Raw genomic sequence first — 24,817 nt, forward strand, 5'->3', positions numbered from 1 at the left:
GGTTTAAAAACTTCAAAATTTTAAACTCACTTGTAAGTTTGGAGACGGTTTCATGATTGACAAAGACTATTTCAAGTCCACCCCAAATAGCGGGTCTACCTTACCTCACTCCAACCAATACCAACTAGTTTGAATTGGTCAGGGGGAAGAAGAAAGAAGAAAAAAGAAAAAAAGAAAAGCACTTTTTGATTTTTGAGGTCATATGGTGGTTGACAAAGATTCTTTCCTTCTTTCTTTAAAGCTACAAGGTTGAATGAATGTGTCATTCTAATATTTTCTTTGTTTTTCTTACGGTTTTCCTCACACACGCTCGGAATTGTTGCTTGCAACCATGGAAGTGCTCTGTGTGTAGGGTAGTGATTAGCACTTTGTTTGGAAAGAGAAAGAAAGATACTGATTGGTGACTTGGATCGAGCAGGCCCTGTCTGTCAATTTCAATAAGTTTATCTATCTTTTATATCTTTTTAGTCAGCGGCTGAGAATCCCTTTTGTCAATTGTGCATTAAATTAATGACCTCTCACTTTTCTTTCTTTCTTTTTTTTTCCGAATATGTTTGTAACTTGTGTAGATTGCTATTATTCCAATTTCCGTTGAGTTTTGAATTAATCATCTTAATCTGATAATAAAGATTCGTAAACATGAGATTTAATATTCAATAACAGTTCTATTGGGATCGAGTTATTTGAAAGATTTACATCTTGATATCATAGTATTACAGTCGCACCAAATAATTTGTTTCTAATTTTCTCGCGGTTGGCGCCCGCGCTGCCCAAGTTACATTAGCACAAGAAGGGCCTAAAGGCTGTACTGTTGACGACACATGCATGGTATACGGCCTTGCGCCTCTTGAGGCAGGCAAGGGCCACCCATCCACCCACCCACCCACCGCGGCTTATTGACGCTTCTTTTTCATGTAAACTTGGTGGGGGCATAAATAAAGACCTAATTAGTAATTGCAAGATCATGCCATTGGATGGGTGAGTTGATACTTGACAAATCAGGGATATGTTTGTCTTTATACTTTTTGCGAAGCTGTTCTCAATTTGGCTTGGCTTGTGGGTTTTGGGAATTTGCCAACTACGGAAATGAGTTGAAGGAATCATTTGAAACTTGCCTAACTAAACATGATGCAAACCACACAATCATCCACGCAAATGAATTTCGATCACAAGTTGGTAAACGTACAAAAATAATGAAAATGCAAATTGATTGATGGATAATACAAAAACTAGGAGCCTAATGTGTTGTATTGCATCTTAGGTTAATATAATAGGCACTCAACCCAAATGCTATTGTCAATTCTATTTCTCCATTTAGGCATATGTTTTTACTTTAAGGAATACACATACATGTCGTCTTCTTAGACTGCAAACATGCTAACAATTTTCAACTTAAAAGTATACAAACCAAATTTTATATTCAACCCTATTTCGCTATCATAAGATATGTTAAATTGTAGTTTCGTTACTTTTTGTGTTAGAGTTTAGATATAATTCTTGTTTGACAAATATATGTTTTTTCGATAAAAGATTTGCCTAAATGTCTTTTCTCCGTCAATTTGTGTACAATTTCCAAACTTAAAAATTAGTAGAAAAAAGAAAAAGTAGCGCAGCCCAAACTCTTTGAGTAGTTTAGGAAAAGTAGAGTCCTTGTTGCAATAAATATCGAAAAGGAAAAATCTAAAACTTTATTATAATTTTTTAAATATGCAAATAAATTGAAGTATTAAATACCTCTCTTCTCTGTCTCTTCTTCTTAGACTGCTCTCTTTCTTTCCCGATAGTTTGCAGTTTCTCAAGAATTCCCACTTCCCAACAAATCCAGAGGGAAAAAGAATCACACTCCTGTCTATTCCAGGAAAGGGAAAATATGAAGGAACATTAAATATTGTTAACGAGAAGGAAACCGACCTTCATAGGGTGGCCAGGCTTCTGAGTTGTCGTTGCTGAACTCACTTCCACTCCTTTGCCCGCATAATAAGTGAGTCGGTCACTGCACCCATCACCACAAGCACACACATTGGTTTGGTTTTGATCCATATCATCTTTGGAAATTTTACTCTATGCTTGGGTATTGGTTCTTTCTCCATTGCAATTTCTGGGTAATCATTACTTTTTTTGTTATCTGATTCGTGTTTTGTTGTGGCTGTTTGCTTTGGCACTCGCTGTTAGATCCAAACAGGGCGTTAGAACAGACCTGTTTTACAAGTTTTTGTCTGTATGGATGTGTTTTTGTGTTGATTTTCTCTTATGCGCATGTTATGTTTGCGATTGTGTTAACTGGGTGATCCTTAATTTAAGATTCTGTGATGGTGGATATGGTTTGGATCAAGATTTTGTCCTGTATTTTGCAGGTGAGTGCAAAATGATCTTTTTATTTATAGTTTGAAACTTTGAACTTTTGCGTAAGAGAGGTTTGGTGTGGTTCTTACAACTTCTGTTGGACTAAGTTTAAAGAATATATAGTGCGCCTTCTTCATTGGAGTTCATGGGGTTTTAGATGCTCCAATTTCTTCACCTTCCAGCTTTCACAATTCTGCACGGAAACTCGCAAGTATACACTGGGTTAAGGTTATAAGTTAGAGATGAGAACGTTGAACATTAATATTGGATGCCAGTATAGCTTTACCTTTGCTTATTAGAGTGTACCTTATGCAGTGTTCAATGAATTCTTAGACAATGGTTTTAGGCTTAGTGCTGTCAAGTTCTTCAGTTTACTACTTTTGCAGTAATTCTCAACATTTAGTCGAAACAAAATTAGCAACATTAAAAAGTGATATAGTACGACACAGAGGTTTGTCAGACCCTTATTATGCTTCATCAATCAGAGGCATACCATATCCTGAGTCACTTCAGAAGCTGAACCATTTTTGAAATTTTTTGTTTATGTCCTGAAGTTATTAGCAGGAGTAGTTGTACTTATAATCAGTGCTGCAAACAGTTAATGGCCTAGGTTTGGCAAATTGTCCCTTGGCGTGACAGTCATACCTCACTAATGCTTAAATATTGCAGTTCCTTAACTTTTGTATGCCATTAATTTCCCAAATTTCACCTATATTGCAACATAATCTGCATCCTTTTTTTTGGGCCAAATCAGCATTCTTATGTGTGCTCAGGTGTGTGTATGTTACACTTCTTTGAGTAACTAGAAGTAGAAGCATTCTAGTCATGAAGAAGACTGTGTTGATGACCTGCTATTTAATTGTTACATTTTGGCTCTCAAGCTTGCACACTCACACTCTTTAGTTGTGCCATTCATGTTTTTGATGTTTTATCATTTTATATCTCTTTTTCTTTTTCTTTTTCTTTTCTCACCAGAGGGTGCCAGCATAATATTTATGGCTCAAGATATGTCTGGTGTTGATTCACACCAAAGACGGCAAGGCCTTCTAAAAGATCAAGTTCGATTGGTTAAGAAAAAGGATTCTCATTATGAGATTGCGCCAATCCAAAGTCCCTTGTCATTTGAGAAGGGTTTCTTTATAGTAATCCGTGCATGCCAATTGTTGGCCCAAAAGAATGATGGGATAATATTGGTTGGAGTCGCAGGTCCTTCTGGGGCTGGAAAGACTGTGTTCACAGAAAAGATACTCAACTTTATGCCCAGTGTTGCTGTCATATCAATGGACAACTACAACGATGCCAGTAGGATTGTTGATGGGAACTTTGATGGTAAACCATCGCCTTACTTAGTTCTCTTGTTATGAAGCTTTAGTATATATGTTTTCTCAGGAAGCACAATAATAGAAATGTTTTTATATAAGTTTTCATAATCAGATAAGTTCTGATGTAATGTTTATGCAATCATATTGAAAACTATGTAAGGTCCTTATTCTCATTATGTGATGCATGAACTTATGATAATTACTTTGTAGAAGTGATTATCTAGCCATCATGAGGACGTCATGAAATTTTCTTTAGATCTTTAGATGATGCAGAGTATTATGCTTTTGGTTATATTAATTATTTCCTTTTTCTTCTCTTATTTCTTTTATTTATTTTTAATTATAAAACAGATCCACGCTTGACGGACTACGACACGTTACTCCAGAATATAAATGACTTAAAAGCAGGGAAGGAAGTTCAGGTTCCAGTTTACGACTTCAAGTCTAGTTCCCGCACAGGATTCAGGTTGAATGCCTCTCCATTTGATGACCTGCATAGCTTAACATATCCATGGATTTCTTTGAGAAAGCTTTTAGAAATTATATTATCTTAGGGTAGCTAAGGCTTTGAAACTTAAGGAGAACCCTTAACTGTCAATTTAACTCTACTTTTCCATTTCAAGTATTGGTATGACAGTCTGAGTGTTTTACTTGTTGGCCATGGATGTAGTGAATGGTAATACTTTTGTGCTCGTTTGGGAGTCTGAAGGACCAAACATCCTTAAGAAGATAATATATTTTTCCTTTTGAGAATCATACCCATTCCATATTTATAAAGTAGAGCCTTTCTATGCTCCCTGTTGAAAACTTGAACCTGAATTTTGGCCCTTTGTTTTATAATTAATTTAATTTGTTTAATATTTCTTGAAATTAGTGTTGGTTTTTTTTCGCTAATCAACAAAATTCTATTTTTTATTATCTACAACTTCACCTTTTATGCTTCCTGGGTGCTTGGATATCACCTTAGTAAAGTCGTTCGTCAAAAGAGATTGCTGTTTCTATAACTTTTCATATTTTCTGGTCTGACTTAAATCTTATCTTGAATAATGTGCTGGTGACAGGACAGTTGAAGTCCCAAGCTCTCGGATTGTGATCATTGAAGGCATCTATGCTTTGAGTGAAAAGTTGCGGCCTTTCCTGGATCTACGAGTATCTGTCACAGGTGGTGTTCACTTTGACCTGGTCAAAAGGGTTTTACGGGACATACAACGAGCTGGCCAGGAACCAGAAGAAATAATTCATCAAATATCTGAAACTGTACTTTTTTTGCCCTACTAGATATCTTTAAGTGCTTGATAAGTTGTTGCTTTTCCTGAAGTCTGAACTTCTCTCAGGTATATCCAATGTACAAGGCCTTTATTGAGCCAGACCTTCAAACAGCACATATAAAAATTATCAACAAGTTTAACCCATTTACTGGATTTCAAAGTCCCACTTACATTTTGAAGGTTAATATCTCCCTTCCTTTTTAAGTTATTGTAGTTGTGTTGGTATTAAGTCTAACATTGAGTTGCTACATCTTCATTTACACTGAAACTTGAATGCTACCTTTTATTGTAGTCAGCAAAGGACTTGTCAGCAGATCAGATTAAGGCTGTCTTTTCTGAAGATCACACAGAAGCAAAGGAGGAGACCTATGATATATACCTTCTACCACCTGGTGAAGATCCAGAATCTTGCCAATCATATCTGAGGATGCGGGATAAAGATGGGAAATATAGTCTAATGTTTGAGGTTTGCCTTTCAAAGCTTAGTTTCTGCATTTTTGTGTGAGAACAGATTGTAAAGGACTTGCTGGGGTTAAAATTAAATTTAGCTGCAATGTCAAAAGAGGCCCAAGCACTTGTGACTAAGTAAATTGTATTTGCATGATCTTGCATAATCACAGAGTGTACTGCATATTTCAGGAATGGGTGACAGATAATCCATTTGTTATATCACCAAGAATAACTTTTGAGGTCAGCGTGCGACTTCTTGGTGGACTAATGGCCTTGGGGTACACGATTGCAACTATCCTTAAAAGAAGCAGCCATGTATTCTCCAATGATGGGGTGTGTGTAAAAATTGATTGGCTAGAGCAACTAAATCGTCGATATATTCAGGTACTGATAAGCTTTTTTCATTCTTCTCTGCATAGTCTAGATACACTGACGATTGAAAAGTTCTAAATTGCACAAATATGTAATGTGTGTTTATGTGGCTTTAGTTGTTGTATAAAGTTGAGAACGATTTTAATCATAAATTTATAGTGTAACACTTGAAATGCTCTGTCATTTTTTAAGGAAGCCAACATGACCATCAATACTAATTATGTCTGGGGAAACAAAATAAGGAAAAGATAGAAAGTATATTTGTTTATCAACCTTTACCCTAATTCAGTGTATCTTCTCTCTTGTTTTATTTATTCTCTCTGAACCTTTCTGTTATTCTCTATCTTCTCTTTCTCAATCTCTCTTCCGTTTTTCTCTCACATCTTTTCAATGTTCATCATCTATTTTTCTCTGTTGAATTCTTTTTCTTCTTTTTCTGTCTAGCTCTCTTTCATTATTTTTCTTTTCCTGCATTATTATGCTACATTGTATACCCATTGGGGATACAGACAACTCTGTAGACAATTGAGATTCCTATCTGACTGTGTTGTTTAAGTGGCAACCTTTCTACATATCTGACTGCATTGATTCAATGGAAGCCTGCCTTATGGTTCATCTTTTTCTAACTCTCACCTCTATGTCATTTTGTAACTAGTATTGACGTAACTCTTGTGCATATTGACAAAAAAGGTGCAAGGAAAAGATCGTGTACTTGTAAGATGTGTTGCGGAGCAGCTTGGCTTGGAAGGTTCATACATTCCTCGTACCTATATTGAACAAATTCAACTGGAAAAGCTTGTAAATGAGGTCATGGTATGATAACTACATCTTATCCTCTTTGTACGCTGAGTACCAGGCTATGATAAAGCTCCAACACATATGATGCCTTATCTTGCATCTGTTTTCCTGATCTGATCCTCTTGCAGGCCTTGCCAGATGATTTGAAGACGAGGCTTAGCCTAGATGAGGATCTTGTTTCAAGCCCCAAAGAAGCACTTTCCAGAGCCTCCGCAGATAGAGTTGCCATGAGAAATAAGCATCTCAAGAGGTTTAATTTTTTGTAATCCATCTTTAGTTTAATATCTTTGTGAAATTGTTTAGATGTTGGCAATGCATTTTAACGATGGTATAGAAAACCTATCTGCTGGCTCCTTCATTTGAGATCTCTGATATAGTAATGCGTTTATCTCAACTGTAAACAAATAATTTTTGTGAGCACTAGCACAACCTCTTCGTTTGTGTTTCTTTTCACTTTTCTTCAAAGGTTCATCTAGAACCTAGCTCCCTTAAGCTGATTGACCTGATTTTATTCTGGACAGTGGTATGTCGCAGTCATATACAACCCAAAGGGACAAAAGTACATCTAAGCTTACAGGATATGCTTCCAACAGTCAAAGGTTTGATGAGAGAAATTCAGAGTCATCAGCAACACTAGCAAGCCAGGTAGAGTCAGTTATAATGGTCCTTGTGTGCTTTTGGCAGTTGGTTCCCCAGCAAGTTAATATATTCACTTAACATTCTTTTTTTTATAAAAAAAATCCTCATTTCTATTGTGGCAGGGAGTAGTTACTCAGCTATCAGAACAAATGTCTTCGCTGAATGATAGAATGGATGAGTTTACAAATCGAGTTGAAGAGCTAAATTCCAAGTTGGCTGTGAAGAAAAGTTCTCCTAGCCAACAAAACATGGCTCTTCAAGCTGAAACCTGCAATGGCTCTGTTCCCACTTCTTATTTCATCTCTGGCTTAGGCAATGGTTCTTTAACCGGGTCGATATTGCCAAATTCCTCATCTTCCTCGCAGCTGGCTAAGGAATCTTCAGTAATGGAAGAGGTAATGTCGTACTCATTTTACCTTGTGCCAAAACTCACTTGTTTTGTGAGCTAGAAGAGTAAAAGAAACCATATGAATGATCATAAAATCTTGCCCAAAATTCAATTCTTGCGTCTTGACTGGTTAATTTATCTTTTTTTCTTCCTTGGCATTCTATCAGATGTCAAGTATTTCACGGGGGCAACGTCAAATCATGCATCAGTTAGACAATCTCAGCAATCTTCTCCGGGAAAACATGGGAGAGAGAAATCGCCCAGTAAGAACTAACAGCAGGAAAAGCACCATTGCTCAACCTGATCAGCCCTTGACAGTTCCTCTTGCAATAACGCTGGCTGTTGGAGTTCTAGGACTCATCATATACAAGGGTATCTTTACTCGAAATTGATGTAGTTTTGAAAATCATTAGACTGATAAACCTTTACTTTGTTCCTCTTAGGTTCCACTATAAGTGTATTGCAAGTACTACCCTTCTGCTCGGGAAAGATAGTTAACAGAAAGAGGTTACGCTAGAAGCAAAATAGAAGTTTTCTAGCTTGAGAGTTTGCAAAGAAGGGTGCCCTAGCAATTTTGAAATTTTGTGGCCTACTTATAAATTTACTTTGCTAGTTTCAACATATCCAATGTAGAGATTGAAGAATGGGAGAAATTTCACAATAAATCAATCTTAGAGTTCAATTTTTCTTTTTCTCGCAGGAATGTTTGCCTTTGATCTATCGCTTTCTCGAGTGCTACTAAATTTTGTTACTGCGCATTATTTGTCGTAGAGAATTGCATCCTGAGTTGGAGTGGTTTGCTTCAGTTTTCAAACTAGGCTCTACGTGAAGAGTACTACCATCTCTTACTATACCCCTAACTTTTTGTTTGACATTGTTGTTTTGGTTGGCAAAGAGATTGCAAAAATCACCATCTTGCATTTTTCTTACAAGAACTAAGAAATATTCTTAACTTCTCCCATTCTTTATATAGATAATAACCCTTGAAAGTAAAAAATCAGTAGGGGCCAATAGAGACTTGAGTAATGGCCTAATAATAATAAGTAATGCTCAAAACTACTCTTATCGATGAGGAAGGATAATCGGGTAAAATGGACATACTTTCCTAACCAATTGGCATGCTTAACATATTTCAACTCCAACATTCATTGTGCTAGGCGTATAAAGTGCAACTTACGACCCAATCTTTTTCTCAGCTGGTGAGTTCTAAAACCCAAGCTAAATTTCTTTTAGCTAGAAGTAAAAGATTAAAAAAATAAAATCCAAGCCAAACGTCAACTGCGACTGCGCTCTCATTAGAGCACTTCCACCCATTTGCCATGGCAAAGGGCAAGGGGAGACAAGGGTTGTTATTATCTATTCACGTGAATAGTGGTAGCCCTTTCAAAAAGCAAGGTGTGTTTCCACCCATTATCATAGCAAAGGGCAAATACTATTCACTTTTAGTTTTTGTTTTAGTTTTAGTTTTTTTTTGTTTTTTTATACCTAAGCAATTAATTTGGAGAATATTTTTGGCTGTCACGTGTCATTTTTTATTATATAAAATTCTCATCTCATATTTCGGATAAATTTTCGGATAGGATTTTCCGATAAAATTTTCATATTAAATTTTCGAATAAGATTTTCGGTTGCCATGTGTCTATATTTATTATAAAATTCACATATCAAATTTTCGGATAAAAATTTTGTATAAGATTTTCGGTTGCCGCATGTCCATATTTATTATAAAATTCACATCTCACTCATCATACAATTAAATACCTACTCATTCATCATACAATTGAAATACTCATGGTTCTCATAGTTTGACACAATCGAGTACAAGGAAGACTCGATAATTGGCCGAGGCGGTTCCACCGGATCACGAAGTGGGGGAGTATTTCCCTTCGGAGGACATAATAGTGCCATTATTTCTGACACAACGCACTAAGGGAACCGACTGCGGGCATTGTTCACTTGAGAAGCCATGTGTAATGGTTTTCCTTTTTTTATTTTTTTGCCTTGAATAATCTATTAAAAAAATTAAATTGGAAATGCAAGAAAATATAAAAAAGAATGACATTAAATTGAATAAAACAACAATTAATTTTTTACCTCGTAGCCAAGATTTTGACCTCTTCAATCGTTTGTCCACGACCCTTCAGTTTCGATGGAAGATGCCATAAGATGGTGAATAAAAATGAAAATTGAAAGTGAAGAAATTTTTGTGTAGAAAGTGAAAAATAATAGAAGGAGATGAAAATGTATGAGGATTTGATGTTGAAAGTGAACATTGGTAGGTATTTATAGAAAAAAAAAAATTACATAATTTTTTTGGTAATTTTTTTTCCATATTTTTGAAGCCAAAAAAAAGGACAGCCATTGGATTTGATTAAAAAAACGATCGGAGCGACCAGAACGTGCCACATGGCGTGTTACCGTTGGCGGAAAGCAGGGTTGACCCCAGCGCATGTAATTTCAATTTTCTTTTTATCGCAATGCACACGCCAACGTGAAAAAAATTTGAAATCCAAGTTCTAACGTCAGCAGCCCTCGGGCTGGCCCAGTCATGTGGGACCCGTAGCTTGGCCCGCTGGAAGCGCTCGCCTGGGCTCGGGCCTTGTCCTGACCTGGCTGGAGGCATCGGATGGAATCGGTCTTACAAACTAGCCTTGCCGTTGATTTCTCTTTACGCAGAAGAGAAAATACTCGGGAATGTAAAATGAGCCGCGCTCTAAATTCCCTGTTCTCAGTGTGCCCATGATGGAGTCCAAACCGCCACACCGAACCTCGGGAAGCTTCTGCTTTACCTCTTGACGCAGAGAAATAGTAAAGAATTGAAATTTCAGAAAAAGATAACGGAGCTCTCTCCTTCATGATTCTCTGGCTCTGGGTAGGTATCTAACATTTCTCTTTTTCCTGAATATTTATTTATCTTTTGCTGTATAGTGGTATTTGTTCCTTGTGAATTTCTTTAATTTCGTAAGTCCAAAGATCTGATGCCTGATTAATTGGGTTTGTTCGGCTACTCTGGAATTTTAAAGAATTTTGATTGATGTGCATGGTTTGTTGAAAGGAGAAATATATATATCAGTAAAACCCCTCTGCTCTAAGAAAGGTATAGAAAGCGAAAGGATTAAAGAAAAAAAAAAAAAAAGGTTTTGCATTTTATGTTTGTTGTCGTTTTTCTATATGAATACTGATGAAATTCACTATAAATTAAAATTAAGAGTACAAGCTTTACATAGGAGTCAGCTGAATTTTGTTTTTTCTCAGATCCTAATGATGTAAAATCTGTAATTTGGGAATTCAAATATTCGTTTCTTTTCCTCTTTGTTCTTCATAAGCAAATAGAACATATGCAGAAAAATCTTGGGTATTGCTCAATTTTTGATCTTTCTGTAACTTTTTGTAGTTTGATGAATGTTCACTAGAGTTCTTCAACTGCCAATTGGTTTTGTTGCATTGATTTGCAGTTGATTTAGTTTGAATGTACGAATGGGTGATCTATTGGATCGTGATTTGATAAGCAATCTACCTCAGAGCATTATAGAGAGCATTCTCACGCGTCTCCCAATTAGAGATGCTATAAGAACTAGCTGCTTATCAACGAAATGGAGATACAAATGGGCTACACTCACCCATCTTGCATTCGACGAAAAATGTGTCACTCTATCTAATGACCGAACTCTTGTCGAAAGAACCCTTATAGACTTTATCACTCGGGCTCTCTTTCTTCACCAAGGACCCGTTCACAAGTTCCAGCTTTCTACTTCCTACTTGCAGAGCTGCCCAGATATCGATCAATGGATACTTTTCCTTTCAAGGAATGACATAAAAGAATTGGTTCTTGAATTGGGAGAAGGAGAGTGGTTTAGAGTGCCCTCATGCCTTTTTTATTGTAAAAAGTTGACCCGTTTGGAGCTATTTCGATGTGAGTTGGATCCACCTCCTGCTTTTAAGGGATTTTTGTGTTTGAAGAGCCTCAATCTTCATCAAGTTTTGGTTGCTCCTGATGCAATTGAAAGTCTTATTTCTAGTTGCCCTCTACTTGAGAGTCTGGCTTTGTCATACTTCGATAGCTTAGCTCTAAATATTCGTGCCCCAAATCTCAAGTACTTATGTCTTGAAGGTGAATTTAAGGACATATGTCTTGAAAATACCCCACTTTTGGTTGCCATATCTGTTGCTATGTATATGACTGATGATATTGCCGAGCACTTTGAGCAAAGTTCAAATTGCAATTTTATCAAGTTTCTTGGTGGCATACCACGTCTTGAGAGGCTTGTTGGGCATATCTACTTTACAAAGGTAACATTTTTATGTGATTTTGTTTGTTAATTATCCCTCTCTTTCAATCTTCAATGTAGTAATCTACAAGTGCATTTATGTTTCTAACAGCGATTCTGTTTTCATATGTTTTTGTTTATTTTTTTGTTTCAAGTATTTGAGTATAGGTAATGACCAGGGAATCCTTCCGATTACTTATAACCATTTAAAGATTATTGAATTATATCAAGTAAGTTTTGAAGATATGAAAGAGATACTAGTTGTTCTTCGCTTGATTACGAACTCTCCTAATTTACAGGAACTTCAAATCTCGGTAAGTTACTGGGAACATGTTGAAGTATTACCCTCTTCTTCTTTTTTTCGTTCTTTTGTTTTACTCATGGACATTTTAGTTTTTAGTTTTACATTTCTGTTAATTAGTAAGGGTTACTGCCAACATAGGGATCCTCAAACACTTTAGCAGCTATAGAAGCATCCGATTTGGATTTCTGGGAGAAACAATGCCCTTCCGATTGCGCATTCGGAAGACTTAAAGTTGTGAAGATGACAGATATGTCTGGAGTGCCACATGAGATGGAATTCATCAAGTTTTTGTTGAAGAAATCACTAGTGCTTGAGACCATGAGGATTACGCCGTGTGCATATGTTTTAGATGGACGTTTGAATATGCTGATTGAGTTGGTGAGCTTTAAACGGGCATCTCCTGAAGCAGAAATTTTATTCATCCAAGATTAACTAGTGTCTGTCTGGTATGTTTAACGGAGCTGGCCTTTGAATTGTGTTTTGTATTTTTCTTGAGACTTGAGAATGACAATTTGTTAATATTGTTCAAGGTCTCATTCACTCATATTATAAACAAAACAAAGAAAAGATCAGTTCGCATTTAATAACTGGCTGCATATTATAATGACTAAAGATATTAAATATGAGTTGAAAATTCAGTTTTTTATTGTTCTTTTGTTATTTGTTTCAATGGGAGAAACAGAGACGTCCATTTCGTTTGTTTGCATGGAGTACGCAGCGATTTAAGTTTGTTCTTCCCAAAACAAAAATTGAAATGATGTTGGTCGTTTAGTGAGACTAAAATATAAGGAAAAAGAAAAATACTGAGAATCCTAGATAAATAAATAAAACTCCTGTGTTAAAAAAACAATAAAACAGGTAAAATCACCATCCTGTTGTATATACGGGAACACAACCAATTTCAGGACTCAAAATTCCATTGAAATCAAGAAAACAAACAAAATTCTGTCCTAGTACATTATTGTTACAATCTCAAGCACCCAAGTTGGATGTTCTGAGGAAAACTAATCACTCAAGATCAATCGGAAAGGGAATGTGACACTCAATCTACACGTCAGTTTCTCATATCAGATTCTGTACAGTCGAAGTTTTAACACAACTCTTTGGAGCTTCAATTTGATGCTTATGATAATATACAACAAACTCAATCGATTCTGACTCATAATCATGGTATCAACTTCCATTCCATTATGGATATCATTTTTCTCTGCTTTATTGTGAGAGTAAGTATTATCTTGGTCCAGAGAGCTCCATTGCTTGTGCAAGCAATGAAGAGTCGTCAGTAAGATCAGAGTAGCGCTCGGACGAGGAAAATTCATTGGCTCTGCACCTATTTGATTCAGCTCTCTGAGAAGCTTCCCATTTCTCTGCAAGTCCATCTCCTTCAAGCATTCGAACGACTTCGGACATCTTGGGTCTTTGACTGGGAAGATTTTGAGTACATAAGAGAGCTACTTGAATCATTTCTTCGAGCTCAATTGGATCATAGTCATTCTTCAGTTCCTTGTCAACTAGCACATCAAACTTCTTTTCATGTTGGATTTTCTTTACCTGCAGTAAAAAGTCTTGAGTTAGCTACATCAACCGAGGCATAAACAGCCCTAGAATTTTATTTGGTAACAAATGCAAGGAAAACATCTCTGTCTGGCGCACCCAGTCAAGTATGGCTCCTTTCTGGTTTGCTGCTTTCCCAAACTCTAGAGCTCTTTGGCCTGATATTAATTCAAGTATAAGAATCCCAAACCCAAAAACATCAGTCTTCTCAGAGGACTGGCCAGTTGAGAGGTACTCTGGGGCTATGTGCCCCACAGTACCTCTCACGGCAGTTGTAATGTGTGAATCATGGTGATCCAACAGCTTTGCCAACCCAAAATCTCCCACCACAGCCTCACAGTAATCGTCAAGCAGAATATTTGCAGCCTTGACATCCCTGTGAATTATCTTGGGGTCACACTGCTCATGCAAGTATAATAATCCCCTTCCAGCTCCCAATGCAATCCTTTTCCTTGTACTCCAATCCAGGGCTGGCTTGGCTACAACAGAGGAAGTAAACTATGAATGTTTTATTGAAGTACCAATTTTTTGTGTTTAATCATAACTAAATACAAAGGAATTCTAACCAATAAGAGACTCAAATTAAAATTTTGCAAGTAGGTAAAACAGCATAACATCTTACCCTAGGTAATATGTTCTTAGAAAATTAACAAGTAAACAGAGTGCAGATCAAAGGCTCATTACCTTTGAGACGTGAAGCAACACTACCATTGGACATGTAGGGATAAACCAAAAGCCTCTCTTTGGCTGTCATGCAAAATCCATAAAGCCGGAGAAGGTTGCGATGCACTGCTAGGCTGATCATCTCAAGTTCTGTCTGAAATTGGATTTCACCGCCTATGGCATTAGCATCCTTGAGCCTTTTGACTGCTATTACTGTACCATCTCGGAGACATCCTTTGTAGACATTTCCGAAACCACCCTTGCCAACCAAGTTTTTGCTACTGAAGTTGTGTGTTGCAGCTTGAAGTTCTCTGAAGTGAAACGACCTCAGGTTTCCAAGGCAAACTTCTTCATGATGTTGTTCTGAAATTTCTAATTCAGTGTTAGAAAATACAGCTTGTTGAAAGTCTAATTAGTCTCTATTCGCATACACAAAAGTATACTAACCATTAACATCTAAGAATATCTGTTTGTTGTGTTTTTGCCTCCACCATAGAAGGAAACCAAAACCAAGAATTAGAAGACAGATGCAGCCTAGGCTTGAGGCAAACGCTAAGGCAATTTTGTGGCTCCTAGGTCTCCCAGCAGGTTGAGCATCTTAAGACACAATAAGAAAAGCAAGTTAGGGAATTTGCAAGAAGTTGTTGAATCGTGAAGATAAATAATACTGAAGGAGAGCAAAACGAAAGTAGATTTTGAAATTCAAAATAGAACCAGAAGGTAACATAACCTTAAAGCCAGTGATGGCAAATAAATTATATAAAGCATAAGTGTTTCATTAGCTTAAAACCCAAGCCAAAAAGGATGATAATATTTCAAGAAGTAGAGAACTTCAAAGTTTGAAAAGTAAAAGAAACCGGCAATAAGCAGGAACTATATACTTTGTGAGTTATTCGAGGGAAAAGCTGGTGGCATCCTCGTTGTTTCAAAGCAGTCTTGCTCTATTCCAGCGACACATATCAGAGGATTTCCCACAGCACTGTGTCAATTCAGAAACTAAATAAATGAGTTTTAGTTATTCATCTTCTGTATTGAAGAGGGAAACAAAAAACTGGGAGGAGGAAAAGAAACATTGAAATGGCTCACTTGAATGTTTTAGCAGGAAACCTGGGTACTGGACCACTCAAATTATTAAAAGACATGTCCCTAAACCATCAAACAAAATCCACAGAAACTTAATTAATATCATATTTCAACAGGAAAAGAAAGTATAATTAATCTTGATGTGTGAAGTTTGGAGGGAATTATTACAGAAAGGCCAGCTGGGTCATGTTAGCAAAAGATGAAGGAATTGCACCGGAGAGACTGTTATTGTTTAGCCGCCTGCTTGCAACACAAATAACCATTATGACCATCCACTAAAATACACTTCCAAACTATTTGACTATATTTCTTTTCTCAGTGACTGATACTTTCAGTTTTGGAAACAAAATTTCTTAATTGAACTCACAGGTATTGTAGGCTTTTCAAGTGGGATAGAGTGCTGGGAATTTGACCATTGAACAAGTTGCTGGACAGATCAAGTGTTTGAAGCTTTTGGACCTTCCCAAGCTCTGTGGGGATTGATCCTGTTATATGGTTATCCTGAAATGTTCTGCAAAACACATTTTTCAGTCAAATATATATGATATTCAGATACAGATATATTGATTAAGTAATAATTGATTGCTCACACAAGCTGAAGATTTGTCAAGTTTCCTATGCTTGGTGACAAAGTGCCTGATAAATTCTGGCTTGGAGTTCCCCTGCACAAAAACCATTGCAAACTACATAAGATATTTATTTATTAATGCATGGTGCATTTTTCAATTTCTTAATTAGTGTTTTGCTGTTTTCCAGCACTACTTACAGGCCAATGACTAAACCATCAAGAGAACAAGTGACCATATTCCAGATGCAGGGGTCCACAGAAGTTTCATCCCAATTTTTAAGAACACCACGAGGATCCTTCAGAGCCTCTTTAATGCCCATTAAGGCTTGCACTAGAGAAGAAGAAAAACAAAAACAAAAATTGTTTGTGTCCTGGTTTTTCAATGGCTAAGCAAACATTATAAAAATCTGCAGAATTCAGTTACCTTCGGGGTTGACACCCTTTGGAGAAAGCAAACCAGTCACAGAAGTCGTCCACAAGCACAAAAGGGCCACAAAGCACAAAGCTTTACCTTCCTTCCTAATCTCCATTGAGTTGCAGGTCCAAAAAGAAGAGGTACCCAAAATATTATGATATGAGCTCCTTCTTTTTCAATGAAGAGAAGTAGTTTGAAACTTTGAAAGCTTCCACAGAAGCAATCTGCAACTGGGTTTATCCAATAAACTTCAAAGTTAAAACCTTTGTGTTGTAATGCGTATGATGATTTGCATCAGAGGCTAAAAACCAGTACAAAGCCTCGTGCTTTGCACTACCAGAATTGCACTCACTCACTCAAGGCTTACTGACAGACCCAAGAGCCAAGAAGCAGAGTTTTGGTTTGGTTGTAAAAAGACTTAAAAGAGAAAGAGCATGCCTGGCCTGCCAGTCACTGGTTCAGTTGAGAAAAGGAAAGGAGAGAATATATAAAAGCTAAAGATGAGCAAGCAACACTCACTGACCAAGTCTAGATAATTGCAAAAGAAAATTCCTTCAATCATGTATTGGGTTAAAGAAAAGGAACCTGCATTTTTAATTATTTTATTATTCTCCTGATTATAAAATGCAAAGCAAGTGAAGTATTACCTGTTAAGCACTGTAAAGGTTATAATTAAGGCACCTTAATCAAAAAATGACGCTATGGTCAGCTTTAGCTTTTGCTGTCAGTAAGAGAGAGAAAGAGAGGGAGAGAGAGGGAAAATCCGCACAGTATTTGGCTCTGATATGCTAAGCTTCCATAGTGGCTCCCTGAGAATCAAACATTCCACTAAGTTGGCCATTTATATTGATTCTCAAATTCGGTCTTATATTTTTCTAATAATTATTAAATAAAGTTGAATATATAGGCTCAAGGTCACATTTTCAATCGATTCTGTTTCGTTTTAACTTGACCAAACAAAAAGACTATCATCATCGAATCAAAAAAATTCCATTTTAATAAATGTTCTTAATAAACGATCATATTTTGTATTCAGCAGGAACAAATCCAATGGTTTGTGTCGTGGGAAAATGGGAACCCATCAATTCAACTGAACAGTCATAAAATTTACCTAGAGCAAGTTCTGAAATTGGTTTACTTGTTCAAAAGTAAGATTTTCTCAAAAGAAGAAGAAAACAAGAAAATCTCACTCACAAAAAAACTGTTTGTGCTAAAGATAAGATGAAGAGATCGGTTGAAGCTTACAACATTACACTCTGTCTCCTCATTCAACAGACATCCCTTCAATAAACAAATCAAGAGTAGCAACTTTTAAAAGCAAAAGCAGCTCATCCTTCGTTCTCTCTCTGGTTAAAAGTAAATAAACATGCAATTTGTGTGGCCCCCACATATCTGTCCTCCTCCTGCTGATGAAGAACCAACGGTCCTGGTCTGACTAGGCAACACAGTGCTTTACGTGTGCCTGCGTTGCACCCAAAATGGGAATGTGGGCCCACCATCTCCAGAATCAAAATATAACACCAGGCCAGTGAAATGAAACAGGGATGGCCTCTGATCTGAACTGATCATTTATACTATTAGCATATATATATATATATATATATATATGTATGTTGTACATTAGCTGCACGTGCAATGTAGACCCCACAGACTCACAGTGCCCGTTGACTTGATGTTCAAACGTTTCTTTGGACGAATTGCCTATTGTTTTCATGATTATCAATCTCAGATTCTATAGTAAAGTTGATCCAATGGTTATCATTTGTGTTCAAACATAAAGATGATTAAGAAGGGAATAGCACCTTATAAAGGCGTTTGCAACTTGACAAAGCAACTTAATTCGAGGGGCATTTTTTTAATAATCCGCACGAGTAAGTTTTCACTGTGCTAATATTTCGTTTCTGAGTAAAAATTAATGTTGTTCATAAACATATGCAAGCTGTAAGTATGTCCCAGCTCTTAAAATTAGGTTTACCTTGAAACCTAGTTGATTAAGGCAAGTGTGCGTCCCTTACACTTAAATTTGAACCCCTTTTCGTACATTAAAATAATTTAAAATATTCGCTATTGTGAAAAAAATATACGAAGAACTATATCACTTAAAAGTTCGAAGAAAAAAACCCACAAAACCTGGATGGAAATCTGCACATGCAATTAATAGCCGCTAAATGTTGCTATGCGATGCATGGCGCTTGAATTTCTCTAATGAAAAATAGATAAAAATGCATGGCAATCATGAATGATAAATAGAACAGGTTTTGTGTCAAGATTCCTAATACGACCTGTCGTCTGTGGCCCCTTCATGTTCACTGACACGCACTTATCTCCCTTGTGGTTGGAACATGCAAGGAAGGAATTGATTAAGAACCAGAGGGACTTTGGAGTAATTGTGCACAAATTGTCTTTCACTTGACAAAGATATGGTTCTGCTGTTCCTGTCAATTGGGTCATCTCACATATCTGTCTTCCTTCCTTTGGCTCCATATCCAGTTCATTTCATGCCTTTAATCACCTCACTCTACCAACCAACCCTTTAATTTCCACCTTTTTACTCTTCCTTCCCCTGATTAGCAGAATCCATGTCCAATTAACAAATCAAGGAAATTTCCCAGCCAGTCAGGTCTTTGGTCCTCTTGGAGCCAACAGGGAGTCAAACTAGTGGAATTATAAAGAGAAAGTTGACCACAATTGTAATCAAGATCATATGCACTACTAAAAGGAGGGGCTCTAGCTCCCCCAAATGAGTAGGAAATTATTGTTCTTTTTTTACCACTTGACTAAGCTTGGCTTGGCTTGGTTTGCTTGAGTAAATTAATATAGCTACTGCTTTTTGAAAAATTTGTACCAAACCCACATGCATGATTTTGTTTCTGGTTCTATTGCTCAAAAGATGAGGACAATGAATAAAATGGGTAGACTCCCTAACCCCACATTGTCTCTCTACCCTACTCCTTTCTCTCTCTCTCTCTTTTTCTTTGAGTACAAGTGATTGAAGGAAGACTCCTTTCTCTCTCTCTCTCTTTTTCTTTGAGTACAAGTGATTGAAGGAAGGAGGTTTATACAAATATTCATAGAATGTCTGCGGTTTTCAAACCTCTGCCCACATCGGTTCCTTTCGCTTTAACAATAACAAAAGAATTGCTCATTTCTGAATGCACTCCCTACCCACTAGAGTTTTGTACCAAATACAGAGAAATCTGTCTTGATATCACTGTACATGTTGTTCCACCAAGCATTGTGTATGATTCTCTCATGGGGCCATCTTCCTCGTCATGTATGTACCTTCAATGCCCTTGCCTTGCCTTGACAATAATTCAAAAGGACAAGAGAACTTCCTCAACTCACTTTGTAAATAAAGTGATACTAGATAGTTTCGAGTCTTTTTTTTCTTTCTTTTGTTATGTTAGAGGAAATCAAACTTTGTATCATACTTCTAACTTATTATCTCATTCTCCTTTATCATTTAAGCTAGTCCTAAGGGGTTGGATTGGTTTAAGATAGTCCAATACTAAAACTTAGCGATGGTCTTATGAAATCCCCATGATGAGAAGCCCTTTTCTCAGTTAACTTAGAAATCGAACCTAAATGTTGTTGGTTTTGTGAATTATAAAGGTGCCTCAAAGGGCTGTTCATCAAAAGGAGTTTCAATTTTAGTTAAAGCACACACCTTTTTGTTATGGCTAAATGGAATAAATTCCTTTTCGAATGGTGCCAACTAAAAGCTTAGGATACCTTCTATCTACGCCGTCAACCATCTTTATTTTCCTTTTGTAGTGCACAGATGACTTTACAATTCTCTCCCATTCTTATTAGCCCAAAGAAAATCTCTCTACATTCCTTATACCACCCAAAAAAAGGGTGAAGAAAAACTGAAAGTAAGCTTACTTTGTATATTTTAGAAGGAAGATGCTATATAGTCTACTCTCTTTTCCATGAGTCTTTCAACTAACAAGAGATCAGATTCACACGAGTCCATGAGTTGGGAAATAAAAATCTAAGAGGAAAAAATATATATATACATGTATATTATTAGTATAGCAAAAGTAAATACGAGTTCACTCCCATGAGGATTGAAACCAATATTATAGAGATGCACTAAATATTTAACTTGTAAAGCAATAAATTATTTTTCCGATTCAATGCAAATAAAACAGAACACAAATTGGAAGAGAGGGACATTATTACTGTGAAGACGTCATGTATTTTCTACTATCCCTCCCTACTTTCCACACTGTTTATAATGACATTCACACAGTAATAACATGTGGATATCCGGATGAAAGAATAACTGTATATGTATACGTAATATATTCATGACTGGAGTGTTGAAAAAACCAAGCAACTTAGTTTGTGAAAAGAAAAAAACAATATATGCACCAGATTTTCTCTGTTCATTTCCAATTCAATCAGTGACAACTTGACAAGTAAGGAGAAAGTCAACAGTTGTATGTGATTTTATCCATACAACTTGATCCTGTTTGTTTGATGTGGTGTCCAAAAGTAGAATCTTTGCCTCTTCAAATGAAGATCACAAAGTTAAAGGCTCTCTCTCTCTCTCTCTCTCTCTCTCTCTCTCTCTCGTGGCCAGAAAGGCTGTCTGGTTCACACAACAAACCAAACGTCCAAAGCTAAAGCGTAAAACCCACTCCTTCTCAATAATTTGATTTAACATGTTTTAGAAGGAGAGCATCTGCAATAAGACAAATGTCATTTAGCGTACAGTGAAAATTAGACAAGACTAAAAAGAAACCTAACAAAGATTTTTGCCTAAGAAAACGTTAAAATCAAAAGTTAATCACTTTTTTGCAACCTTATTACCTGGCCGGCTGGCTTCCATACATACATGACAATTCACAGGGCAGTAACAGAACAGAGGCCTCCTCACAAACCGAAAGCTTTAAAAAAGCAACCCTAACGACATGACAGATAGAACAATATAGGCCAAGTTGCCTAATCCATCTGTTTCTGCAATAATTGATATTCCAAACAATTTTAACCATTCATACATATAATATACCTCAATTTCTATATCATTTACATTTGACCGACCCCTTGAGAATTATGAATTATTTGTCTCCCTTGGTCCCTCCCAATATTGGCAACATGTTTCAATTGCTTTTGAGCAGACATGTTCTGATTAAAGCCTGTGCTATAAAAAAGAAAAGAAAAAATGTTAGCACAGGCCCGCGGAGGAGCCACAGAGATGAAAGATTTGAAAAGCCAGGCCCAGGACAATTGCTGATCTGCTAGCTCCTGTCTTACATGTACACAGATGAATAAAGCAGCTGTGTTCCCTCAGAAGCTGGACCCTCTTATCTCTTGCTTCCAGATCCAGAGACGACCAAACAAGCAAGCAAGCTTATACAAATACAATGACACATTTTCTTATCTATAGATATAAATTACTATACATAATATGTGCTCAGATTCAGATATATAAAAGTTAACAACTTGGTGGTTCCAGAACAACTTTCAACCTGACATGCACAGAAAAAAAACATAAAACAGAAATGTTCTATGGGGTTCAAATGGGCCATACATACTTATAGTATTACTTATAGTATTGTGTGATTGGGCCTCTGGATCTCTCTTCATAAGAAATCTTCAAGGTGGTTTCCTTGCACTTGCTAATTAGTTGTAGTTAATCTTGATGGTCCAATGTGGAAGACCAAGGGTCTTGATTTTCTGCAGAGGTGAATGAAAAAAACAAAAAAAAAAGGGAAAAAAACAAAAAGATTCGATGAAAAAGGAGGGGAAAGTGTTATTCTTCCATTTGCATACCCAGTAAAAGATTATGGGCTTCAAAAGATGAACTTGGTAGGTATGACTCATGAGTGCGAAAGAAGAATAAAAGATAATCACATTTTGCCAAATGAATATTTTGATGTCAACAATTTTATTCTTCCCTTTTTCTCAAATTTCCCATATTGTTTTAAAACAACAAATGTGTGAAATTTCCCAAAATTAGATGGAGTTGTCAATGTCCAAAGTTGAGGCTGGGCAGGCAGCTGCTCATCTATGTTCCAGAGTTTATGGGACACGGGACAAGGGTTTTTTCATCTTGTTATCTACTGTTAGTCAAAAGTTAGGCAGCTTTAGTTTTCTTGGGCTCTAGCAAGCTAAGCTAGCTGGCCCTGCATCTTCAGGCAACCGAAAAACAAAAGAAGTTTGGTAGCTAGCCGCGTTTGTTTGACTAACAAACAAGGAGAAATCGAAAACCACGCAAACGCCATAATGAATGGCGCGCGCCCCGCTCTCGGGGTTTGAACTTTGAAGTTACTTGACGGGTCCAACACAACAAAATTTAACATATGGGCCAAAAGAGCCTAACTTTCAATATCCATCTCAACATCCATGCATAGAGATGAAGGCAATAAACAGGGAGACAAAAACGAAGGAAAATTCAGACTGAAAATTTCAAAGGGTATCGAAGCCCAACAACTACATTTTGCCATCCATGTGATCCAAATGCGGTATTTATCAATTTACCACCCAGTAAATCTTCGAAGAGAGAACACAGATGAACTAAATGTATGAATAGCCAAAGGGGCAGAAACCCATCATCACAAAAATCAGAATAAATAGCTAAACATAACCAAGGATGGTTAATAACAGGTGTCTGAATCAATCAAACAAACAATAACCAGAGCCCACCAAAGGCTTGTGATGTATCAAGAGAAACAACACTTAACATGAATGGAAAAACTGCAGCAACAATAAAAGTAATTGAAGACAATTTTTAGACATGCTTCCAGGTTTTTACCATTATCAGGCCATTGCTGATAATGGTAATTTATTTATTCGTAATCAGAAAATGCCGACCATAATAACTTTATTTTACTTAATCTTCTTCCTCTTCTTCATCTCTCCAGCAGCCTTTCAGAGTTGATCTAGGAGAACCACAGCGCTCAGTCTTGAGGAACCTATTGTAGACAATGGAACCACCCATTCCAAGTTCTTCGTGGCTGCTCTCTTCGCGACAGTATCCCTTCAAATCCACTGAAGATAGTTGCTGGAGTGACTTGGTAGCAACATCAGCGTGCACAGCAATGGAGAACTCCCTCGGTTGGAAACAAGCCAGGACCCTCTCAACCAACTGGTTGATATTCACATCTTTCAGATCATATCCAGCTGTTTCAAAACTTGCATAACAGAAACCATCTTCGGGTGTAATATGAATGGTCGAAATTGCAGCTCCTTCAATGGAATTCATGGAGTAACCACAGGGGTCAAACTCGAAATCGCAAATATCAGAATCTGGAAGGATCTTTCGGATACCAGAATCGTTTGTCATTGCAGCTGCAGAGCTTGATTGGGATTTGTAGAACACAGAAGCCTTCTCCCTGTCCAAACCAGTCATGCACATTTCTAGAGTGTAAACAGGGTCAGCGAAGCTTCCTGATTCAGCAGAAGCAGAATACACATGCCATTTCTGAGGTCCATCTGAACGGCCCATCACATACGCCCTGCTTCCTGAACCAAGCTTTCCAAAGTAGCCGTCAAGGACAGAAACTTCTTCTGAGAAGTTACGATGAGGGTATGACTGTGCCCCTGGAAAAATGAAACTACCGCGAGTGTACTTCACAGATCTCACAGCAAGGGAAATGGTTTCAGCCAACTTCAGGAGAGGCGGGATCACAAGGAGCAACTTGGTTGTCCCACAAGTTTTGATGATCATCTTGTACGGATAAATAAAGAGGCTTGATTCAGAAAGAACATAGGAGTCCACATGATCATTTGACAATGAAGAGACGATAGTGCATTCAGCTTCGTCAAGAAGAGCATCTATCTGAGCTTTGGCCAGAGATCGAAGACCCCTTCCTTCAGGATCAACGAAGATACTCGGTTCAAAAAATGATATTTCTAGCCTCTTTTCAAAACCTTCAAATCCAATTGCAGAGACCGCCATGGCCATATCAACTAACAGGAACGATTAAAGTCGCAAGAAGACCCAAAAAGCAAACAGAATACAGTCGCAAAGATACTACAGTCGCTAAGAGAGAAGAGAGGAAGATGCTGATCGAAGTAAAGACACAAAAACAAACTAAAAGCAATAAAAGTTTATGAACCACGTCTTGTGGTTAGGTTTCCAATTGAGGAATATCAGGATGGTTTGCGAGCGCACTGCACAAGATGGAAGCAGAAAGTTAACATTTTTCATGTACAATGATTACTTCCACAATTTACCCAGCTAGGGGGAACTCACACAACCAAACTCTACAATAAAATGGCGAACCGAAACTTACGTTGGAGTAAGCAGCAGATCTGAACTTCTTGATTCCACCGTTGGGTCGGATGTCTTCGATGCTGTATCCAAGAGGTGCTTCATAGAATAAGGATTTACTACTACTAGAATTCTTTTTACCACCTTTAGACTCCATT

General features: G+C 37.1%; 4 protein-coding genes across 8 annotated transcripts; 2 read left to right on the forward strand and 2 right to left on the reverse strand.

The window, feature by feature from the left end:
* The first annotated feature begins 1,705 nt into the window (after positions 1-1,705).
* On the forward strand, positions 1,706-8,279 carry LOC110757775 (Phosphoribulokinase / Uridine kinase family). Of its 2 annotated transcripts, none has more exons than XM_088247332.1 (12): positions 1,706-2,071; positions 3,319-3,672; positions 4,017-4,131; positions 4,727-4,922; positions 5,000-5,113; positions 5,226-5,399; positions 5,573-5,767; positions 6,446-6,568; positions 6,682-6,803; positions 7,075-7,198; positions 7,315-7,587; positions 7,748-8,279. In XM_088247332.1, exons 2-12 carry the CDS (start codon positions 3,339-3,341, stop codon positions 7,970-7,972), a joined length of 1,995 nt encoding a protein of 664 aa, XP_088103458.1. In that variant the 5' UTR covers positions 1,706-2,071; positions 3,319-3,338; the 3' UTR covers positions 7,973-8,279. The 2 variants fall into 2 exon arrangements, with proteins under 2 accessions (XP_088103458.1, XP_021815182.1); XM_021959490.2 differs by having other exon boundaries at positions 1,708-1,981.
* Positions 8,280-10,200: 1,921 nt separating this feature from the next.
* LOC110757773 (F-box/RNI-like superfamily protein) lies at positions 10,201-12,681 on the forward strand. Of its 3 annotated transcripts, none has more exons than XM_021959487.2 (4): positions 10,201-10,456; positions 11,036-11,870; positions 12,004-12,162; positions 12,291-12,681. In XM_021959487.2, the coding sequence occupies exons 2-4, from the start codon at positions 11,058-11,060 to the stop codon at positions 12,582-12,584; spliced, it is 1,266 nt and encodes a 421-aa protein (XP_021815179.1). In that variant the 5' UTR covers positions 10,201-10,456; positions 11,036-11,057; the 3' UTR covers positions 12,585-12,681. The 3 variants fall into 3 exon arrangements, with proteins under 3 accessions (XP_021815179.1, XP_021815180.1, XP_021815177.1); XM_021959488.2 differs by having other exon boundaries at positions 10,201-10,452; positions 10,975-11,870; XM_021959485.2 differs by having other exon boundaries at positions 10,202-10,452.
* Positions 12,682-13,009: 328 nt separating this feature from the next.
* NIK2 (NSP-interacting kinase 2) lies at positions 13,010-17,291 on the reverse strand. 2 transcript variants are annotated; one of them, XM_088246635.1, is made up of 11 exons: positions 17,171-17,291; positions 16,219-16,366; positions 16,043-16,114; positions 15,820-15,963; positions 15,621-15,692; positions 15,456-15,515; positions 15,251-15,348; positions 14,817-14,966; positions 14,391-14,732; positions 13,806-14,185; positions 13,010-13,703 (listed from the first exon to the last, which is right to left on the reverse strand). In XM_088246635.1, the coding sequence occupies exons 1-11, from the start codon at positions 17,274-17,276 to the stop codon at positions 13,383-13,385; spliced, it is 1,893 nt and encodes a 630-aa protein (XP_088102761.1). In that variant the 5' UTR covers positions 17,277-17,291; the 3' UTR covers positions 13,010-13,382. The 2 variants fall into 2 exon arrangements, with proteins under 2 accessions (XP_088102761.1, XP_021815155.1); XM_021959463.2 differs by lacking the exon at positions 17,171-17,291 and adding an exon at positions 16,445-17,042 and having other exon boundaries at positions 16,219-16,351.
* A 5,665-nt stretch (positions 17,292-22,956) lies between these two features.
* Positions 22,957-24,541, reverse strand: LOC110757769 (Adenosylmethionine decarboxylase family protein). Its single transcript, XM_021959481.2, has one exon. It carries the CDS (start codon positions 24,348-24,350, stop codon positions 23,277-23,279), a length of 1,074 nt encoding a protein of 357 aa, XP_021815173.1. The 5' UTR covers positions 24,351-24,541; the 3' UTR covers positions 22,957-23,276.
* Positions 24,542-24,817: the final 276 nt, after the last annotated feature.

The sequence above is a fragment of the Prunus avium genome, chromosome 1 (genome assembly GCF_965620075.1).
Source record: "Prunus avium chromosome 1, drPruAviu1.hap1.1, whole genome shotgun sequence".
Taxonomy (NCBI): Eukaryota; Viridiplantae; Streptophyta; class Magnoliopsida; order Rosales; family Rosaceae; genus Prunus; species Prunus avium.

Excerpts from the sequence above, each read along its gene's own strand:
- LOC110757775 (XM_088247332.1), top strand. The coding sequence starts at position 3,339 with ATGGCTCAAGATATGTCTGGTGTTGATTCACACCAAAGACGGCAAGGC. Across the intron at positions 6,569-6,681 it reads AGCTTGTAAATGAGGTCATG|GCCTTGCCAGATGATTTGAA; the intron begins GTATGATAACTA and ends ATCCTCTTGCAG. Across the intron at positions 7,588-7,747 it reads AATCTTCAGTAATGGAAGAG|ATGTCAAGTATTTCACGGGG; the intron begins GTAATGTCGTAC and ends GCATTCTATCAG.
- LOC110757769 (XM_021959481.2), bottom strand. The coding sequence starts at position 24,350 with ATGGCCATGGCGGTCTCTGCAATTGGATTTGAAGGTTTTGAAAAGAGG.
- NIK2 (XM_088246635.1), bottom strand. The coding sequence starts at position 17,276 with ATGGCCAACTTAGTGGAATGTTTGATTCTCAGGGAGCCACTATGGAAG. Across the intron at positions 16,115-16,218 it reads GATGGTTTAGTCATTGGCCT|GGGAACTCCAAGCCAGAATT; the intron begins GTAAGTAGTGCT and ends GTTTTTGTGCAG. Across the intron at positions 14,733-14,816 it reads GATATTCTTAGATGTTAATG|AACAACATCATGAAGAAGTT; the intron begins GTTAGTATACTT and ends TAGAAATTTCAG.
- LOC110757773 (XM_021959487.2), top strand. The coding sequence starts at position 11,058 with ATGGGTGATCTATTGGATCGTGATTTGATAAGCAATCTACCTCAGAGC. Across the intron at positions 11,871-12,003 it reads GGCATATCTACTTTACAAAG|TATTTGAGTATAGGTAATGA; the intron begins GTAACATTTTTA and ends TTTTGTTTCAAG. Across the intron at positions 12,163-12,290 it reads TACAGGAACTTCAAATCTCG|GGATCCTCAAACACTTTAGC; the intron begins GTAAGTTACTGG and ends CTGCCAACATAG.